Source organism: Cardiocondyla obscurior, linkage group LG01, assembly GCF_019399895.1.
Source record: "Cardiocondyla obscurior isolate alpha-2009 linkage group LG01, Cobs3.1, whole genome shotgun sequence".
Classification (NCBI taxonomy): domain Eukaryota; kingdom Metazoa; phylum Arthropoda; class Insecta; order Hymenoptera; family Formicidae; genus Cardiocondyla; species Cardiocondyla obscurior.
The window spans coordinates 1,340,814-1,358,421 of NC_091864.1; the positions used below are offsets into that span (position 1 = coordinate 1,340,814).

Sequence of the window (17,608 nt, forward strand, 5' to 3'; positions counted from 1 at the left end):
AGAATTTAACTCGGAGGGGGTTATTCGTCCCGGGCAGTGCGGAGCGCGTATATCCCTAGTCACTTTACGCCCCGGCGGATCGTTAATACGCCTCGCGAGAAAATGTAACGCCGTCAAGGAGATTCAGGAAAAGTCGCCGGAGTTTTCGCCGCTCGATTGATATCGACGAGGTAGCCCGTCCCTTTGTGATTCCTATCTTTTCCGTTTCCTCGATAATAGAACGATTAATTCCACTCTCCTCGAACGATCGTTATTATCGGAGAAATATATCGCGCCGATAGAATAGAAACGTATTAGACGGAAAAGCCCCGGGCTTTCGTCCGCCCGGGTCTCACCGGCGTACAGTTTGAATGCCGAAGCAACACGTTGAGCGACAAATGTAGCCGCGTGCAATTTATACGCAGACCAAAAAGAAAAAGAAAAAAAAAAAAAGAAAAAAAGATGGCAATAATTTATTTAGGCGACGATTTATCGGGAATGATTACCGGCGAGCGTCGGAAAGTTACGCCCGGTGCCGGCCGGCGCCTCGGCACGGATTTGAAATTTATTAGCGCCACCGCGTCACGATAGCCATCAGTTATTTTTCCAATAACTATCGGTCGTAGTCAACTTGCGCTGGTATGACGTTGCGCAATGTTTTCCCGGTCCCCCCGCGCGCGCGCATATCGACGAAACTTCAATAAAGACCGAGCTTGCTTTTATTGTTTTCGCATATTGACCGAATCCTCAATATTCGCGCAATACGAATTACTACACAATAACATTGGCCGCGGCGGGGAGGTTCTCGCTGAAAATACACCCGGAGTGGAGTGAAAATACCTCTCCCTCGGCGGAAGGGAAAAAGTTCGGGGCTAGTTCGCGCTCTTTCGCAGAACTTCCGGGCGGTTCGAGGGAACGACTACCCGGCACCGCATCATTCCACGATTTGCATAATGTTACGATATATTCTTTCCTACCGTTATTTAGCGCACGCTGTTTGCTAAAGAAATCGCGCGCTCATAATGATCGCCGGGGATTATCCACCGTTTCGCGAGAGGACCCGCCGACGCCGGCACTCGATTTTGCCTTCCGAGCCGGCGATTGACGGCGATAATTACACCGCGGTGTTTGCGTGGCTGCGAACCGTGTCAATTTCCCGCGGTGGTCCTCGGGTCCACTCAACGTGCCCGATCCGCGCGCCGAAACACGGCTGTCGAGTTTTCAATCAATAATGTCACCGGCAAGCTCTGGAGAAAAAGCTGCGAGCGCAGCATCCGCGCCGGAGGTTCCCCGTCGCTCAGCTTTTACCCCGCGAGCATAGTACGTCTTGCTTTGCCCCGAAAAGGACGGCCCCACCTTCGCGACAGTGCACTCGAGGCTCGTGCAAAATTAACGTGGCCTCGGTTGTGCAGCTGCAGAAAAGATCGATTTTGCAAATGGAAGTATATTTTTCATCGGGCTGCTCGAAAGAACGCTCCTTTCATATTCGCGAAATAAAATCTGGCATTAAGGCGCACGAGACGGGCATGTATACGCAGGTAGATTTCTATCCGCCGTAGTCTTTATTATCCGGGTTCAACGTCCAAGATATATCCGGGAAATGTTGGCGTCCGTCTATTCAGCGACGACGACAACGACGACAGGCCGAGCCGACTTTTCCCACTTTCTCTCGTTAGCCGAGCGAGCGAGCGGCGTGTCGCGCGAGGGACCCACCTTTGGTCCCCCTTCTCTCCCGTTCCCATGAACTTTCACCTTGGGATTTCTTTCTCCGGACCCGTAATCAGGCGACTCATTCACAGCGCATTACGCGCGGCCGTGGGTGAAAACACGGCGTTCGCCCGAATGAGCGGCCACGCGCGCGTGTTCCTCATCAGCGAGCCGTTAATTACGCCCCCGTTGTTTGCGCGTTGTTTGTACCCGCGGCAAAAATTAACCCGCCATTAAACCGCGCGCTGCTCCCGCGCTCGATAGAGACCGGCGTCGTTCCTTCGGAAAAGAAATTTCGCCCGACGTAACGCGCGCGGTTCTGCATTTTCAGTGATCGAGATAGAATGCACACATCGGGCACTCGGAAACGAGATCGTTTCCGTATCAGATCGCGCGTTAAAATGGAAAGAAGAACCAAATCTGCCGGAGATCTCTTTTATCTATTCCTTTTTTTCCCTCCGACACTTCGGCCTGCTCAAAATCGGATAGTCTACGGGGAAATCATAGCTGAATTTATTAAACCGACGTGGGTAATTTCCCGCGAATAAATATTTGAATAACGCGAGCGGTTTATTCAATCCGGCCGATATCGAGCGCGGGGGGAGGGTTTCAAAGCGGGATGGGTCTGTCGATAAATTTAATGTGCGGCGATTAATTTCGCGTAACTCAACCTAACCGTCCACGTCGCCGCCTCGGCGACGTTAAAAGCGCAACGTTTTTCGCCGATTCGCGGCATTTTCCGGGCGGCGAGGAGCGACAACGCCCGCGAAATTCGTTTAAAATTAACATAATTAAACCGCGGTTAACGTCGCGACGGTGAAACTCTCGGCGGCAGAGCGTGATTAAAACTTGTTTATCTAAATTTATATTCTCCACGGGAAATCCCTCTTGTTGAGCCACGGGGGCCCCGGTTATACGATTTCCCCGGGAGTAGATTAACCCTCTCGCGGAAGGGTTAAAACAAGCGTCATCCTTTTCCCCGTTCCTAATCTGCCGGTTTAACGCTCGCTGATCCACCTTGCACCTAAGTTCTCTCGGCAGTCGAGGATTTACGACTCGCGACCGATCGTCGAGGTGCGCGCGTAACAACGACGAGGGGCATCCCTTCGGCTGCGAATTGAAACGCGAAACGCCGTTTATTTATGCGGCTGTACAGGACTGTTCACGCGTGTTATAGCCGTTACACGCGCCGTGCAGCCGCGAAAAAAAAAAAAGAAAAAAAAAACCATTTGCGCGAAGCCCGGGGAAAAAGGTGGAGCCGTTGAATTTCCCGATAGCTTGGTAAATAACGAGAAACGACGGCGACGAGAGGGAACAAAAAAACAGTGAAATTAACACGACCACATTCGCGCGATATCTCAAATTTACGCACGGCACGGGTTCCCGTTAAAGTCGACTTAATCACCGGGTGCAGTTTCCTAATTTTCCCTCATACTTCCCGGACTTAAAAGTATTATTTTCCCGGCGAGCGTTTCGCAACGCTCGTGTTACCTGACTGCGTCGCTCGATTGAGGGGGAGGACGAGAGTTGCGAGTATAATTAAATCAGCAAAATCGATCCGCCAAATTGAGCAACAAGACATACTTAAACGATCGTTCTAATAAATTAAAGTTGTAATTAAAGTCAATTAAATTCACCCGTAAACGAGCATGTTTTACGTACGCTGTTCGCGGTGTAAAGGGCGACGGGAAAAGGGCGGGGGCGCACATAAAGCTATTAAATTATTACCAAATTAATAACGATACTTGTCACGCGGGCTAGAATGCTTTAGTATGCACGGGACGCGGTGCTGCTAAAGGGATATAAAACCAATTGGGCTGTTAAGCGGCTGCAAATGTTAAATAAACTCAACGCGAGGTGAATCAAGCCGCCTCTTCCGTACCCTCTCGCCCCTCATTCCCGTCGGAAGAGTCGCGCGACGTGACTAACAGCACAATAAGCCATCGATCTCCCCTTTCCCCATCGGGCTCACTTTTTTTTCGGGGTAAACTCGTTCCGTTGGAACAATCGGATCGCCTCGAAACGATCGCCCATTCAAACAGCCCCCGACAACGAAAAAAAAAAAAAAAAAAGAAAAAAATAGAAGAGGTGTCGATGACGGAGAGGCGGCGCGTGAGGGAGGAAAAAAAATCGAGGCACGAAAGCGTGAGAGGGGCAGGACATCGCGCCAACATGCCGACTTTGTCGGGACGCTGGGATCCGCTCTCTTTTCGGGCGCCGCCGTCGGCGCCGGTGTGAAAATCTCCCCGGGACAAAAATACACTTCTCGCCGTGCCTGGGAAATTAACCCCCGTCCCCTACCTGCTGCAGGAACTGGCGAACAAATCAACGGGATCGACAGGGCCCGAAATCTCACCCTCTCTGTTGAAACACGAGCGAAATGCCGCGCGAAATTTTTGGGTTAATGCCACGTAGTGCACGTCGTCGGCGTGCAAAATGTAAACGACGCGGGCGCTTTTTCCGCACGCAGCCTGAATTTGAAGAAATTTCTATGAGAGGCTATCGAAATATTTCGCGGCGCACGAGTAATTTGAGTTATTTTTAAATTATTCGTCCGCGGGTCTTCTCACGGGCGAAGTTTCGGCAAGTGTAAATGGATGTGAAATGAAATTCGCCTCCCGTTCCTTCGCGTAACTTTCATATTTCGGTGAAATTTCGATTCCAAGTTTCGATATTAAAATATTCAATACGGGAAATTAAAAGGGCGCGGTAAATAACAAGTGCTCGAGTTTCACGTAAGAATTTTTATCTCTCGTCCGTGTGGAACGTTACTAAATATTTCTTACTATTAGCACCAAGTTTTTCGTTTGCATATAATTAATAAACGCAAGATCTACAAAAGCGTTACCGTCGATTTCTTTTTCTCAGCTCTCGTTTAATTCTTCAAATCGATCGTCATCTAAAATGTAACCACTCTGCGACTGATTGGCGATTTAATCATTTAAATTTATACTAGAAGAAACCATGCGTGCGCTACGCGCGCGCTATTTTTTTTAAAAGACCCCAATTAATAATAAATCGAGCTGATTACGATTTCGATTCAGACATTTCGCGCAGCAATTTTTCGGCTCGAAAGTGCACGACCGAGAGAGGCGCGAAGCACGATTTTTCTCCGCGGATGGTCCATCGATACGGATGCTAGCATCTCGTTCGGCGTGTCCGCTCTCCGGCCGTGGCGGCTACATTTTTCGTGCCTCCCTTCCGCCTTCTCCGCCGCTCTTTCATCGCAGCCCGCTTTCGAAACCCGTTATCGTCGAATATGCGAACGCGGCGGCGATCGGTCCCATTAAACCGGCCGATTTTATCGGAAGCTCCAGGTTGCAGCGTCGTGGTACAAGAAAAAAAAAAAAAAAAAATTGGAAGAAAGAGGTCAACGGGACAGAACGAGAGAGCGATGCCGGTGAGCCGAGACGGTGTCGAAAAATACGCTCGTTAGCTGGTCATTCGTTCTGCGCGCGCAAAAGAGAGACAGGCCAAGCGATTTTATCGGGATTGCTTTTATAACGATGCAACTTTGCGGATCGGACGTATCCGGCGGAGGAAATAGCGGCGGAATTTGCGATGCAAATGCCACATTAAACGGCGCGCGGAGTCGGCGTAAAAAGCCGAGGACCTGTGCCTGAACGTGCGACGAGATAAATGCGTATTTTTACATGCCGGCGAATATATTTCACTTCGCGGGGCGACGATTAATTCTGTCGGCGGAATATGGGAATATTCACCGGGCGACTCCGCTTGTTATCATTATGCAACGTCATCCAACAAGTAGCTCCATAAACAGAAAAGAAGAACACGGAGAGAAAAAGAGAGGAGGAGGGAAAGTGTCTTGAACGAACAAAAAGGCTTTAAAAAATTACGCTAAATAAAAGAAGAGAAAAAAAAAATTGCTTAATATAAAATAGTTTAACGCAACCCACGAAGTTTCAAAAATTCCTGCGATTATGTATCGATACCGACAGCCGTCCGCTGCAAATTAACGTTAAACATATCTCTGTGTTTGAATATAAAATCACTTGAGACAAGATTAATTACGAATTTAAATAAAAATAGACAAAGCGAAGTCGCGGTAATTTTATTTCGGGTCTCCGTCCAAGTTAAAGATAAGTATTAATTGCCGTCGATGTTTCGCACGTTGAAATATTTAATTGCGGCCGGATCGTGCTATTCTAATCGCGCGGCGAGTAAAAGATTGATGAATTTGCGACAGCGACTTTTCCACCTGTGACGTAACACATAAAATCCATTTCGCCGGCGAGAAGGAAGACAAAGCGAGAGCAGTAGTCGGCGGATTTCTTCAATGGGTGAAATCGATCGTTAGACGGCTTGCCTAACGAGCCCCAGGCTTTTCCGCGGCTCGTGAGGCAAATATCCGTCACGTCTCGCGCACGTCGACGCAACCGCTGAGCGAGAACTCGGCGACACGCTTGTAACAAAACGCTTGATTACGCCGGAAGTATAAATTTGTCGGCGAATACCCACCGCATGAAAGTTGGAAAAAGAGTCGCACGACGGTCTTCGCCGTGCCACGGCACCGCGACTGACGTTGACGACTTTCTAATTCGTCCGCTAGAATCCGTACGAATTGCTTTTTAACGCGCCGGTTATTCTCCGCAAGTTTTGATCTACAAGCATCCGTAATTATTACCTTCTTTGTCCGTATTTTCCGAGAGAGCTCGCGAAAACGGCTAATGGTCCAATTTTTCCCCCCTGCCCTCCCCTCTTTTTTTTTTTAATATATCTTTCGCGAAGGAAACGGCGGCCTGACGAAAGTCACGTAAAGTGGCGGCATCCGGTCGCATGTTCGTCGCGCGTACATTCGTCGAGGAAAAAACCGTGACACCTCTCGCTAACACGCGTCGCGCACCTTTCCCCTTCTGTCTGGCGATCTCATGCGAGAGGCACCTCACGGAATGCCGGTATATATCACGTGTCGCGCGACTTGGGTACTCCAGTGCTTATCCAGAGAAAGAGGTGAAAGAAAGTCCGGCGAGTGTGTCTTTTAAACCCAGTGCGTGGCGCGATTTCACGGCGAGAGAACTGCGATTCGGACCGAAGAGCGAAAAGCTAGCAAGGACCTCTGCCCCAGGTCGTTGCCGATTAATCGTAGCCCCGGCTCTTTCGTTTTCGCGACCCCCCGAGATCAAACGGCGCGATCCCAAAGGCCGACCGACCTCCAGGTTTCGGCATGGCTCCGGCAATCAAGGTGAGTGACGAACGTGCGCAACAGGTTGATGCACTCTCTCTCCGTGCGCGCGGCACGCACCGCTATATAATACGTGTATATATAAATATATGTGTACGGGTGCACACGTACGCGCGGTGATTTAAAGTTTTGGGGGAGAACACCCTCCGGGGGGAAAGAGCGAGTTGCCCTCCGCGCAATGTCGGGCGTTTAGAAAAGCGGTTGTCTCGGTATGCGAGGAAAATTTTCACCCGGACGGAATCCTCTCTCTTTCAACTCTCCTCCCTGCGCGACGCAAGCCTCCTTCGGAGGAGCTTACTCATCGGACGCCCGGAATACGACACGAGCTACTTAGAATCCTCCTCGCGGCCTCTCGCTCGGCGTCGTACATTTACGGCGAGGGGGTGGGCTCGAGGACCAAGGGAGGGCCGCTTCCGGACGATTTATTTTTATTGTAATGCGTTTTGCCTCGCAACGAAGGGCCACTCGGAGGCGTATAAATTCCCGTCAAAAAATGCGCCGCTTTGCATAATTGTGTATTTGCTCGAAGCGTCCCGGGAGCCGCGCCGCTTTCGCGAAACGTAGGTATCTACATAGTTGAAAAAGAAAAAAAAATATAATAATAATCTCGGAACCGACGGTTTCGACGATACCCGCATGCTAAAGTCGAAGATATAAATTATAAAATTACGAGAGAAAAATAAAGGAAACGCGCGTCATAATTGAAGCTCGTTAAGTATGAAAAATAATATGCGCCAGCGAAAAGAGGTAAATACGAAATAATGAGGTAACATAAATCGCATTTTATTATTAATAATAATTTATTTAATTTACCCTGAAAATCCGGCTGGCTCGCATAACTTTTGCCGACCGAGAGCTGAATAAATTTTTCATCATCCTTGTTTCGCGCGCGTTGATATTCTGTTTAGGCGTGGGAAAATATTGGAAGCCGATAAAGATGTATTTTCCACGGCTACATCGCCGAGTTTGGAATGGAGCACACTGTTTGCCGGACGTGTATGCAAAGGTCCGGATTAATGCGCCATTAGATTAAACCAATAACGTACCATTGTTACGTGCCTTTGTACAGCTAAACGATCGTACGGAGCAAAATAATTGCATCTTTCGCGAGAAAACATTGTAACGCTCGTTTTGAAATTTCGTCGTTTTAAAGCGTAACAGCTGTTTGCGTGTGAACAATACGAAAATAGACGATTAACAAAAAATACAAGAACCAAATCGTAACATCAAAGTAATTATATTAATAAATTTAACGAAATATTTTTATTGCTTAATAAAAAAAATAATTAATAATTAAACTTGCAAAAAAAAAAATTTAATATAATAAAGATAAACTGTTTAAATATATTCTTTACATACGAAATGTAAAACAGAATGCGATATACGACCAGTGGGAGCTCGGAAATTTGATAATCTCTAGATTAAATCGCATAAAGATTGAATAATCGATAACGTACAGAGAAATGCAATGCGTTGCTCGCGCAAGAAAACGGCCGGTGCCAAGTCTTACGGAAAAGAAACGGCGATCCCTGTAATAAAATCGAATTATCGAATTTCCGCACGTAGAGAGACGGCTCTATGTGCGACGCGATCGGCAACGGCTTATCGGCGATGGCGATAACATTATAATTCATACGTATCGCAATCGTATACTTATGCAAAAGGTGTCGAAACAACGCTCGACCAGAATGACAATCGCGGAAAAGATAGCCCGACGATTTTGTAATCCCCGGTGCAATCACGTCGTGGTTCAAAGGCGCGTTAAAGCGACGACTTAAAGGTATAAGCGAAATTTCGAGGCGCCGGGGGAGGAACATCGGTCTATTCGCGATATTAAAACGTACAAAACGGAATAATCACACTTGTTTTAATTTCCTGCGTTTCGCGAAAAGCTGCGGGACGTGAAATAAAAATTCACAGAAAATAAGCGGGTACTAAATTAGCACGACGTAAATTTTTTTTTTTTTTTTTTTTCCACGGTTTAAATTAAAGCGCGACTCTGCGATCTTGTTTTCCGCTTAAATATACGTCATATACATTTAGCGTTATAAATAAATTAAAAAAAAAAAAAAAATAGAAGTCGTACGCGTTTATTAATAACGCCGCGCTAACCTGCGGTTTCGCCAAACAGGATCCTCGATGCGGAGCGCGCCGAAATTTCGCCCGGGGCAATCGCTAATCTACAATCTATTAATTTTCCCCACAATTCATTCGTCCCGCGCGAATATTGTACCCCGAAAGAGCACGAGCGGCGTTTATTTATTGGCGGTACCCGTTCGCCGATATCGGACGAAGTGGCGCGGGCCGCCCGGCGACAATCTCGCCGGCGTATCTCGATTACCGCCAAGCAACTGTAAATTAGTTTGATAACCGTAAATTAACGTGGCCGCAAATAATGCCTTGCGTCGTTGAATTGTTATTTATCGGGCGCTACCGACGCCGATATCGGTCGTGCAACTTGCGGAACAGCTTCCGGCGATGCATCACCGGCGGTCCAGCGTCCGCTCTTTCCTTCTCCTCTCTCTCTCTCTCTCCGCCGCGAATTATTAATTTTACTGTCGCGACGTGAACGTGACGTAGCGTGGATCGTCTCGTAATCGGTGCAGGGTGAAGGTGCCGATAGCTGTGGGTAATTATTGCCGGCTCACGAGCGCGGGCGATGAGCGTAATTAATGCTGTATCAACGGCGCGCGCGGCCTCGCGACGCCCCGCGTCGTATGCTTACGGCGCATTATCACCCGTTGCATTCAATGCGAGCGTAATTAACGGCCCGTATGTGGATCCTCGCCGGAGGCGGTGAGAGAAGAGAGAGAGAGAGGGACACTCGAAACATTCCGGCATGCTGCAGAAGGAGGAACGGTATTACAGCGCGACGTGCCGACGATAAAATCTATATATATATATATATCGGTGCCAATTTGCCTTTCAACGCGGGCAATAATTCTTATAATTCACCCCGGTTTGCGGAAGTAAGCGGTTTTGCGCGGGCGCACCCGCATCGGGAGAATCCACAAATCATTCCCGCATAGATATATATACGTCTGCGTGGCGCGCGCCGTGATTTACTGAGCCGTCACGATTATTAGAATCCCGCCACAAAAGTCGAAATTCGAGATCCCGCCGGGAAATCAGAAGGCGGCCGCGCCACGCCAAGGACTTGAGGCGCGAGATGTAATTACGCCGAGATTAAGCCGCAGCCGGATCGTGAGACGCGCCACTAATAAACACGCAACGTTTTTAATTAATGTAAAATTTCACAGCTATTTTTTAGTAATCAATTACTCCGCGCGTATTTTTTTTTTAATTTTTTTTTTTTTTATTAAAATAAAACCAAATGCGCAACTAGTTTTGTTCAACCGTTCGATTTACCTCGATTTCGGTATTCAATCGTCCCGCATATATTATTCAAATACTCAGTTGTTCTAACGGAAAAAAAAAAAATCGTAAAATTTTATCGTAATCATAAAAAGTTCACCGACCGTGCGCAGAAAAAGCGGTCGCGACGCCTGAGGTTGTTCGAAATCCAGGCCGGAGAAAGCAGTGAAAGGGCGACGAGATTAAAAATTACAAACGCCGCGCGTGTGGAGGAAGGAAAAAGGGAACAAGACAAAGGCGAGTAATCACGCGTAGCTCGGTCGGATATACATCGGGCCTCGCAACAAGCCGCGAGACGATATGCAAAAGAGGGCCTCGATCAGCGCGGCTATGCTCGCGCAAAGGATGTCAAAGGAATCCAATAAACAGGGCGCGAAGGAATTCGATTGCCCGCGGAGTTCAGTATATTACGGGCCCCGTAATAATCTGGAAATACGCTGCCGCGTCGGTGCCGTCACGTCGGATAATCAACGCCCGTCTCCATAAACCCGTCCGAAATGAGCTTACGGAGGCTGTGCGGAGCGACGTGCTACGCACACACGTTCGCCGCGCCGCACACTTTCGATTGGCGTGCAAATCTAAAGTGTCAATCGACCCACATATCCCATTTCCGGCGCGAAGACCATCACCAAGGCTCGTTATCGAGGAGTCGATACATTCAGACGCGCGAATCGAATCAGGATCTCTTTTATCAGACGCCCATACCGCGCATCGCATACTTGATAGGTTTTAAAAACGTTAGCAGAGTGCCCGGGCTCCGTGCAGGTCCGATAAGTCGCCTCAGACCCGGACGCGGCTCGCGTAAGGTATTCAAGCGGTTTCCGACCGCGATTGTTTGCGCGAGTCTTTGCTTAATCTAAGCAGCGCAAAATAACTGTATTGTTCCGCGTGAGAACGCAAATACCCGGCGGGGAAATTAGCGGGCACTCGTTAGCGCGCTCGCTCTTGAATCTTTCAAGAAACACCCTTAATGAGCGAGCCCGCGGTCACCGGAGAGAACTCACTTCTCGAATTAGAGTAGCCGCGGGTTTATGAAAAAAAATAGACGCCCCCGTCCACCGTCGTTACGGGGCGAGGAGGGTAATTTAAAAGCGGCGACCTTAGTTAAGATCTGGCGACGACAATATACGACGAAGCACATGGAGAGAAATAAGAAAGATAGAGAGAGAAAATGGAGAGAAGGAAGGGTAAACAGAGATTGGAAGCTACTTGCATACCTGCCGCCGTACTGCAGCGGCACGACGGCGGGTTGCTGCTTGTTTAGCCGTGTTAGCTTTGGCGTGTTTCGCCGAGGCGCGCCACCCCGCCTGCGGGCCAACCCTACCTTATCCGCTTTCGTTACCGCATGACAGACGTGCTTCCGCCCTTATTGTCGGACGGCCACGCGGCTAATTTCGCCCCCATGCAGGGTGCACCTGTGCGCGCGCGCGGACACCGTTCTGTGTCTCCTGTGTGTCCCCTCGAAAGCCGGAACCCATTTACCATAATACTTGCAGATGATGTAATCACGTTAAGCACCGTCGTCCGGGTATCGCTCGCCACCACTGCGCCAAGGGGTTAATAAGTTTAACGTCGCTCGCGCAAAATAACAATCCGCCGCCCACTTTTTCGCGCCCCGCGGCGCGCAATCCGGGATTACCCCCGGCTACTGTGCAACACGCGGGAAAATCCGGGCGCGCGACAATGCTCGTCCGATCGCACTCGGAGCACCTCATTTTAGATTATATGTATTATTCGCAATTAATATAGTAATAATAATTAATATTAATTCGCAACTATACGAATTGCAGATTCTCATTCTGGGCTGCGCTCTACTCGCCGCAGCGGCGGCCGCAGAGTCGGATACCGAGGACCAGCAAACCGGCAGATCGCGGGTCTCCGACGAGCAACTAAACATGGCCCTAAGCGACAAGCGTTACCTGAACCGACAGCTTAAGTGCGCCCTAGGAGAGGCACCCTGCGACCCCGTCGGACGGCGTTTGAAAAGTAAGGGGTAGTCCCATCGCGGAGAGTCTCGCGCCCCGCGACCATCCCGAGGCGAGGTTTCATATGGCATCTTTTCGACCTTTTCCTTTTTTTTTTTTTTTTCTTTTACACCGCCGCGCACGACGCCCTAAAAAAGCTAAGTTATTTTCTCGTCACTTAAAGAAAAAAGACGCGACGAGCGGACGCACGTTGTCCCGGTATTTTCCGAGTAAAACCGCGGGTATCTGTCGCATCGGAGTTGCAAGGGAGTCGCGAAGTTCACGACCGTTGTAATTTCCATGTAATTTCGAGCGAGTTCAATTTTCATCGTGCAAGAGAGAGAGAGAGAGAGAAAGAGAGAGAGAGAAACTCGTAGAACAAGAACGTCACCGCTAATTGTCGCGTTCCCGTAGTCGCAGAGTAAACATGGGGGCCGAACCTCGAACGTTTTCGCATGTCTGCGGAACTTGGAGCTCGGGATCATCCGCGCTTCCGGGGTTCTTTATCGGTAGCACTAAATATTGAGCGTCGCCGCTCACTATTCAAATTTGTATCGTAAATGTTTGTACGCTCGCGGAGGCGGATTGGATTATCCATTTTTCCGGACGGTCCTTATTTTCCGTGCCGCGGCGCTCTCGCCTCATAAAAGGTTAAAATTAGCGTCGGAGATCCCGGGAAGCCTGCATACGGAAATGTTAAACATCAAATACCATTATATCCTGCGATAACGTTGTGCACACACACGCGAGTCTCGAGAGGCGCCCTGCGTACACAAGCTCGCGCGCGAGATAAAACCGGGCCGAAAGCTCTGTTGAAATCCTACGTCGTTATTTTATCCAGGTTTAGTGCCGCTGGTACTGAGAGGCGCCTGCCCGCAGTGCACCCCCGAGGAGACGCGTCAGATCAAGAAGGTCCTTTCTCACATCCAACGATCCTTCCCGAAGGAGTGGACCAGGATAGTGCAACAATACGCCGGAGTTTCATAAGCGAGACGCGACATGAGCTACCACGATGAAGCCAGATGTACAAAACGTAGTAATGGAATACGAAAAGATGCAGCGGAGCCGTAGGATAGTCGATCGCGTTCGTTCATCAAGTATCATTGTCGAAAATGGTGCGAGAGAAAAAAGAAAAAAAAAAAATTATATATATCGCATTATCAAACGCACGTAGAACTTAGTTTCGATGACGCAAAGCCTTCGTCTGCATTTTATTAATTATTTATAAAATCTTATATGTGTATAAAGTTTATTTGATATGTTTAAATAAAGTTTCTCAATTTAAAAAAAACCGTGTATTATTCGAAGCGTCGCCCAGCACGTCTTGTCGCCGTCGCTGCCTCCGCGTACCACCCTTGTCACTTTATTTCGCGTTTCAAGCCTCGCCTTCTGTTCCGGCTCACACGAGGCGCAACGCGCCGCGACGGCGGTGCACGTTTGCACGCGCGTTCGTTACACCGGAGCGTGATTCGCATTCGCGATGTATAACAGCGATTAGGGATATTCGCATTAAACCCATGCGTGATCCGCGGGAACGAGGCGCATTACGCGCGCCGTTATTGAGGGCTTATAAGTGCACGGAGAAATCCTCACAAGGACCGCGGAATGTTTGACCGGGTTTATCGAATATTAATGACGATCAACAAGTTGCTAATTTATTTGGCACATAATTAACACTATATGCCCCGCCCGGCCTGCTATTCAGCCGCCGTGATTGCGGCCTGATTCGGATTTCGCCGGCCCCGCTGTGAATATTAATTCCACTGTGTCTCGGTGTCAAAGCCCTCGTATGCATGCTAATTTAAGTTTGCCTCGTGCGCCGGTGCTGGCTGCGAGAACAGGCGAGTAATTAAACTTCGTAAATCCCGATAAAAGTAGGCGCGCGGCGCGAACAACACCGTTGCCTTAAAGACGCACCGAAAAGGCGCGTCTAGATATTTGCCGCGGAAACACTACTCGGTGAGGTAAAACTTTTCAGCATGCTGGAAGCGGAGACACCTCGCGCGGCGTCTAGCGATAATCTCGAGAACGGAACGAGGACAAAACGCCAATTTGTCAGCGACTGGTTAGGTATTGCTTAAACCGAACGGCGAGGTAATATTCCGTCGTCTCATTGTTAGACGGTGACATTTCGAAACAAATTGGCGTTAAAGCGCGGACGAGAAAAATACTTCGGAATTCTGGAATCATGTCGCTCCCGCGATAGACACGGACAAACTATTATCAATCGTTTACTTACGATATCGTGAATATCCGACTGGACTGCCAATATTTTCCGCGAGCCGGCGATCGCTCGGCGACGATCGTTACAATTTTTTTTTTTTTTTTCCTTTTTATGCATTCGAAACACGTCTCTCACGCTTTGCAGAAATCGCGCGCGGGTCGAGAGACGTGAGGGCGACGTACAAAACTGCGCGTTGTCCTAAAACGGCAACTGCAAACGGTGGCAGGCAAATCTATTGCGTCACCTCGCGAGCTACGAAATCCTTCAACGACACTCGCACGTCCCCGGCTGACTATTTATCGACCACGCGTTACCCCAGCCGTTCAAACTGGTTTTCGATGATGCTTCCACGGGAGAAGCGGAGATCTCGACAATTCAGGAAATCCGATTTGCCACTCCGTCTATCCTCGCAAAATTCAAAATTGAAGTCTACGTTGAAATGGGCGAAGAAAGACGCTGACAATTCCCGCGTGTGCGCCGCTCGTGTACAGCGCGCTTCTAAAACGCTCGGGCAAACTTCGTAAATGTAATCTTCAAACAATTTGCGGCGTATTTCCGACGATCAAAAATACCGATGCGTTTTGAACCGCCCGGAAACGTAAAAGTTTACGTTGGACCCCCCCGAACGTGATACACCATCCTCGAAGAGCCCGTATCTGGTTTCGAGTTTATTTTAACAGATATCCGATTCGAGTCGAATATCGATCGCGACCGCTAGTCGCCGGCCGCGTTTAATATTTTAAGTTAAAAAAAAGAGACGGCGAATCAAATTTCCGCCAAGGGAAAATCGGGGGCCGCAAAACCTGATCGCGAGCCATCATCGGCTCTCGCTCCTTCGAGCATTTCAGCGGCGCCCTGTACCGAACGCGGCGCGACAAGGATTCGACTCACGTAGCGCTTCTGTATTTTGCATCGGCGCGACGCGATACAATTTAAACATCTCGCGTCTCGGCCGCGAGCATAAACCGGGCGGCGCCGATTAAATCGACCCCCGCGACAATTGCGCGACCCGACGTCGTCGACTTTCGACCGGCAGATATTTAATCGTTGGATAATTAATCCCAGAGTCGATCGGCGATCTTCTACGCGAAGCGTCGAACTTGCCAGCGACTGGTCGGCGAATCGGGACCACCCCCGCCTACCTCGGCAAACATTTGTTCTCCCTGATTGATACGCGATAATACACTTTCATTCGGCAGAAACAAATATTGAATCCCCGTCGAAGAAACGTGGAAACGACGTGTTTGCGCACCTCGCGCACGTGTCCTACCGGACGATATTGTACGTACGTGTGTCTTATGTGTTTGCACAATCGTCTACGATTTTATTGCTCATCCGCGATCGGGCTGTATTTACATCCGGACAATTTTTAAAATCTCCTGTCCCGGACGAGAGAGAAAAGGCCGAGGGAAAAATTGCTCGCCACGCCCGAGCGCAGCGAGCCGTGTGTACGAGCTTTGCGCGAGAAACAGAAAAAAAAAAAAAAAAAAGAAGGATCCATCTGCACTTTAATTACTTTTAATTGCGCTGCAACAATGTTCGTGTTCTAATTAAAATTAAACCGGGCAGGCGTGCGGCAATAAAAATCATTGAACATGGGACTCGACGAAAGTCGAGCTCCGTATACCGGAGGCAAAACAATGACGTTCGGATTCTCACGAGCGCTCCCTCTTAATTAGGCATTAATTAATCAGCGCGTAGTTACGGCCGATACAATTTGCATGCGCGCAAACGTCGCGGTGACTCCGCGCCACGTCTCGCCCCGTTTTCTCTCGACACACACGGCGAACCGAGGGCAATATGTAATCTCAACGAGGCGCAGGGGGAGAGTAGCTCGTGCCGCACAAGCGATTTTCCGAAACGACGGTATCACGGTTTCAGAAGAGCGGTGTTACACAGTCGTAAGATTATTCCTCGCCGGGCAGATTCCCGCGGTCGTTTGATCGCGGGACTTCCGCTTTATAATTCGTTATACGAGCGCAGTAAAACGGCCGGTCCCCTTCGCCCTTTCCCGCGGCCGCCGCAACCGCCGCCGCAAATCCACGACGTCGTTAAAACGACCGGCCTTCAGCGTCGCCGGGAAAGTTCCCTCGGCGCGCGGCTCATCCTAGGGGATCATCATTTCCTCCCTTTATCGACCGCCGTACAAAAGGCAACTCGTTTTGCCCGATGGAAAACAGATAAAAAGGTCCCTCCTCCCTTATAGTATATATAGATGTACACGTCGAAGGGGTAGAAAGGAAAGGGGAGGAGGCGCGCAGTCTACGTACGAAGTGCTGAGAGTCTACCGAAGGAGAACTCGACGGGGATGGGGGAAAAAAACTTCCCGAAGGAAAGTTTTCAACGAGAAGGGGGACTTCCTTGAACGACACGAGAGCCGGGCGAGAGTGATTTCTTTGGTCGAACTTCACATTTTTGCAGCGGCAGTCCGTTGCGCGGTACCACTCGAGATTCTCGTTCTTCGCGTGGTGTTCAAGCGCGCGATTAATATTTTAATGCGACTCCTCGCCGAGGTGGAGATCGCTACCCGCTTAAAGGAATTATCTGCGAAACGTTTACCTTATTTCGCCTCGCGCGTTTTTCCTCTCGCTCCAAGCCCTCGCTCGGCGACGTTAAGTATCTTGACACTCAAACAAAGCGTTAAATTAAATTTCCGACAAGGCGGCGCCGAATTAAACTTACGAAGGATGCCGCGAAAAACGAGGGATTTTTCCCATCTATTTACACCTCCCGATTAAATCCGTTCAAACGAATTTTACTAATTATCGATGTTAATTAGCCTCGTAGCCGTCGTTATAAAATAAGCTTCCGCCGTCGACGATTACTTTTTGTTTCGACGGAGGCTAATCCCGCGTTCTCAAAAGCCGTTTGCTAAAGAGGCGCGAGATTGACTGCCAGTTCTCTCGCGGGGCAGCCTCCCGAGGGGGGCGGCGGCGGGCGCTCCGTCGCTTTAATTACGTTTGAGAACACAAGGGGCGGCCGACGCGAACGCGAAAACGCGAAACGGGATTACGGCCGTGCGACGTCGGCGGCGCTTAAACACACAGCTGGAATCTCCGTCGCCCGCGTATCTAATATGCCGCCGGCAATTCTTGCCGCGGTACAATGCATGAATGTGAGAGCGAACGAGAAACTCGTGAATGACCTGGACCGGGA

General features: G+C 49.3%; 1 protein-coding gene across 1 annotated transcript; it reads left to right on the forward strand.

The window, feature by feature from the left end:
* The first annotated feature begins 6,871 nt into the window (after positions 1–6,871).
* On the forward strand, positions 6,872–14,098 carry LOC139103349 (chemosensory protein 2). The gene is made up of 3 exons (XM_070657917.1): positions 6,872–6,889; positions 12,055–12,250; positions 13,070–14,098. Exons 1-3 carry the CDS (start codon positions 6,872–6,874, stop codon positions 13,213–13,215), a joined length of 360 nt encoding a protein of 119 aa, XP_070514018.1. The 3' UTR covers positions 13,216–14,098.
* Positions 14,099–17,608: the final 3,510 nt, after the last annotated feature.

Excerpts from the sequence above, each read along its gene's own strand:
- LOC139103349 (XM_070657917.1), top strand. Across the intron at positions 12,251-13,069 it reads CGTCGGACGGCGTTTGAAAA|GTTTAGTGCCGCTGGTACTG; the intron begins GTAAGGGGTAGT and ends TATTTTATCCAG.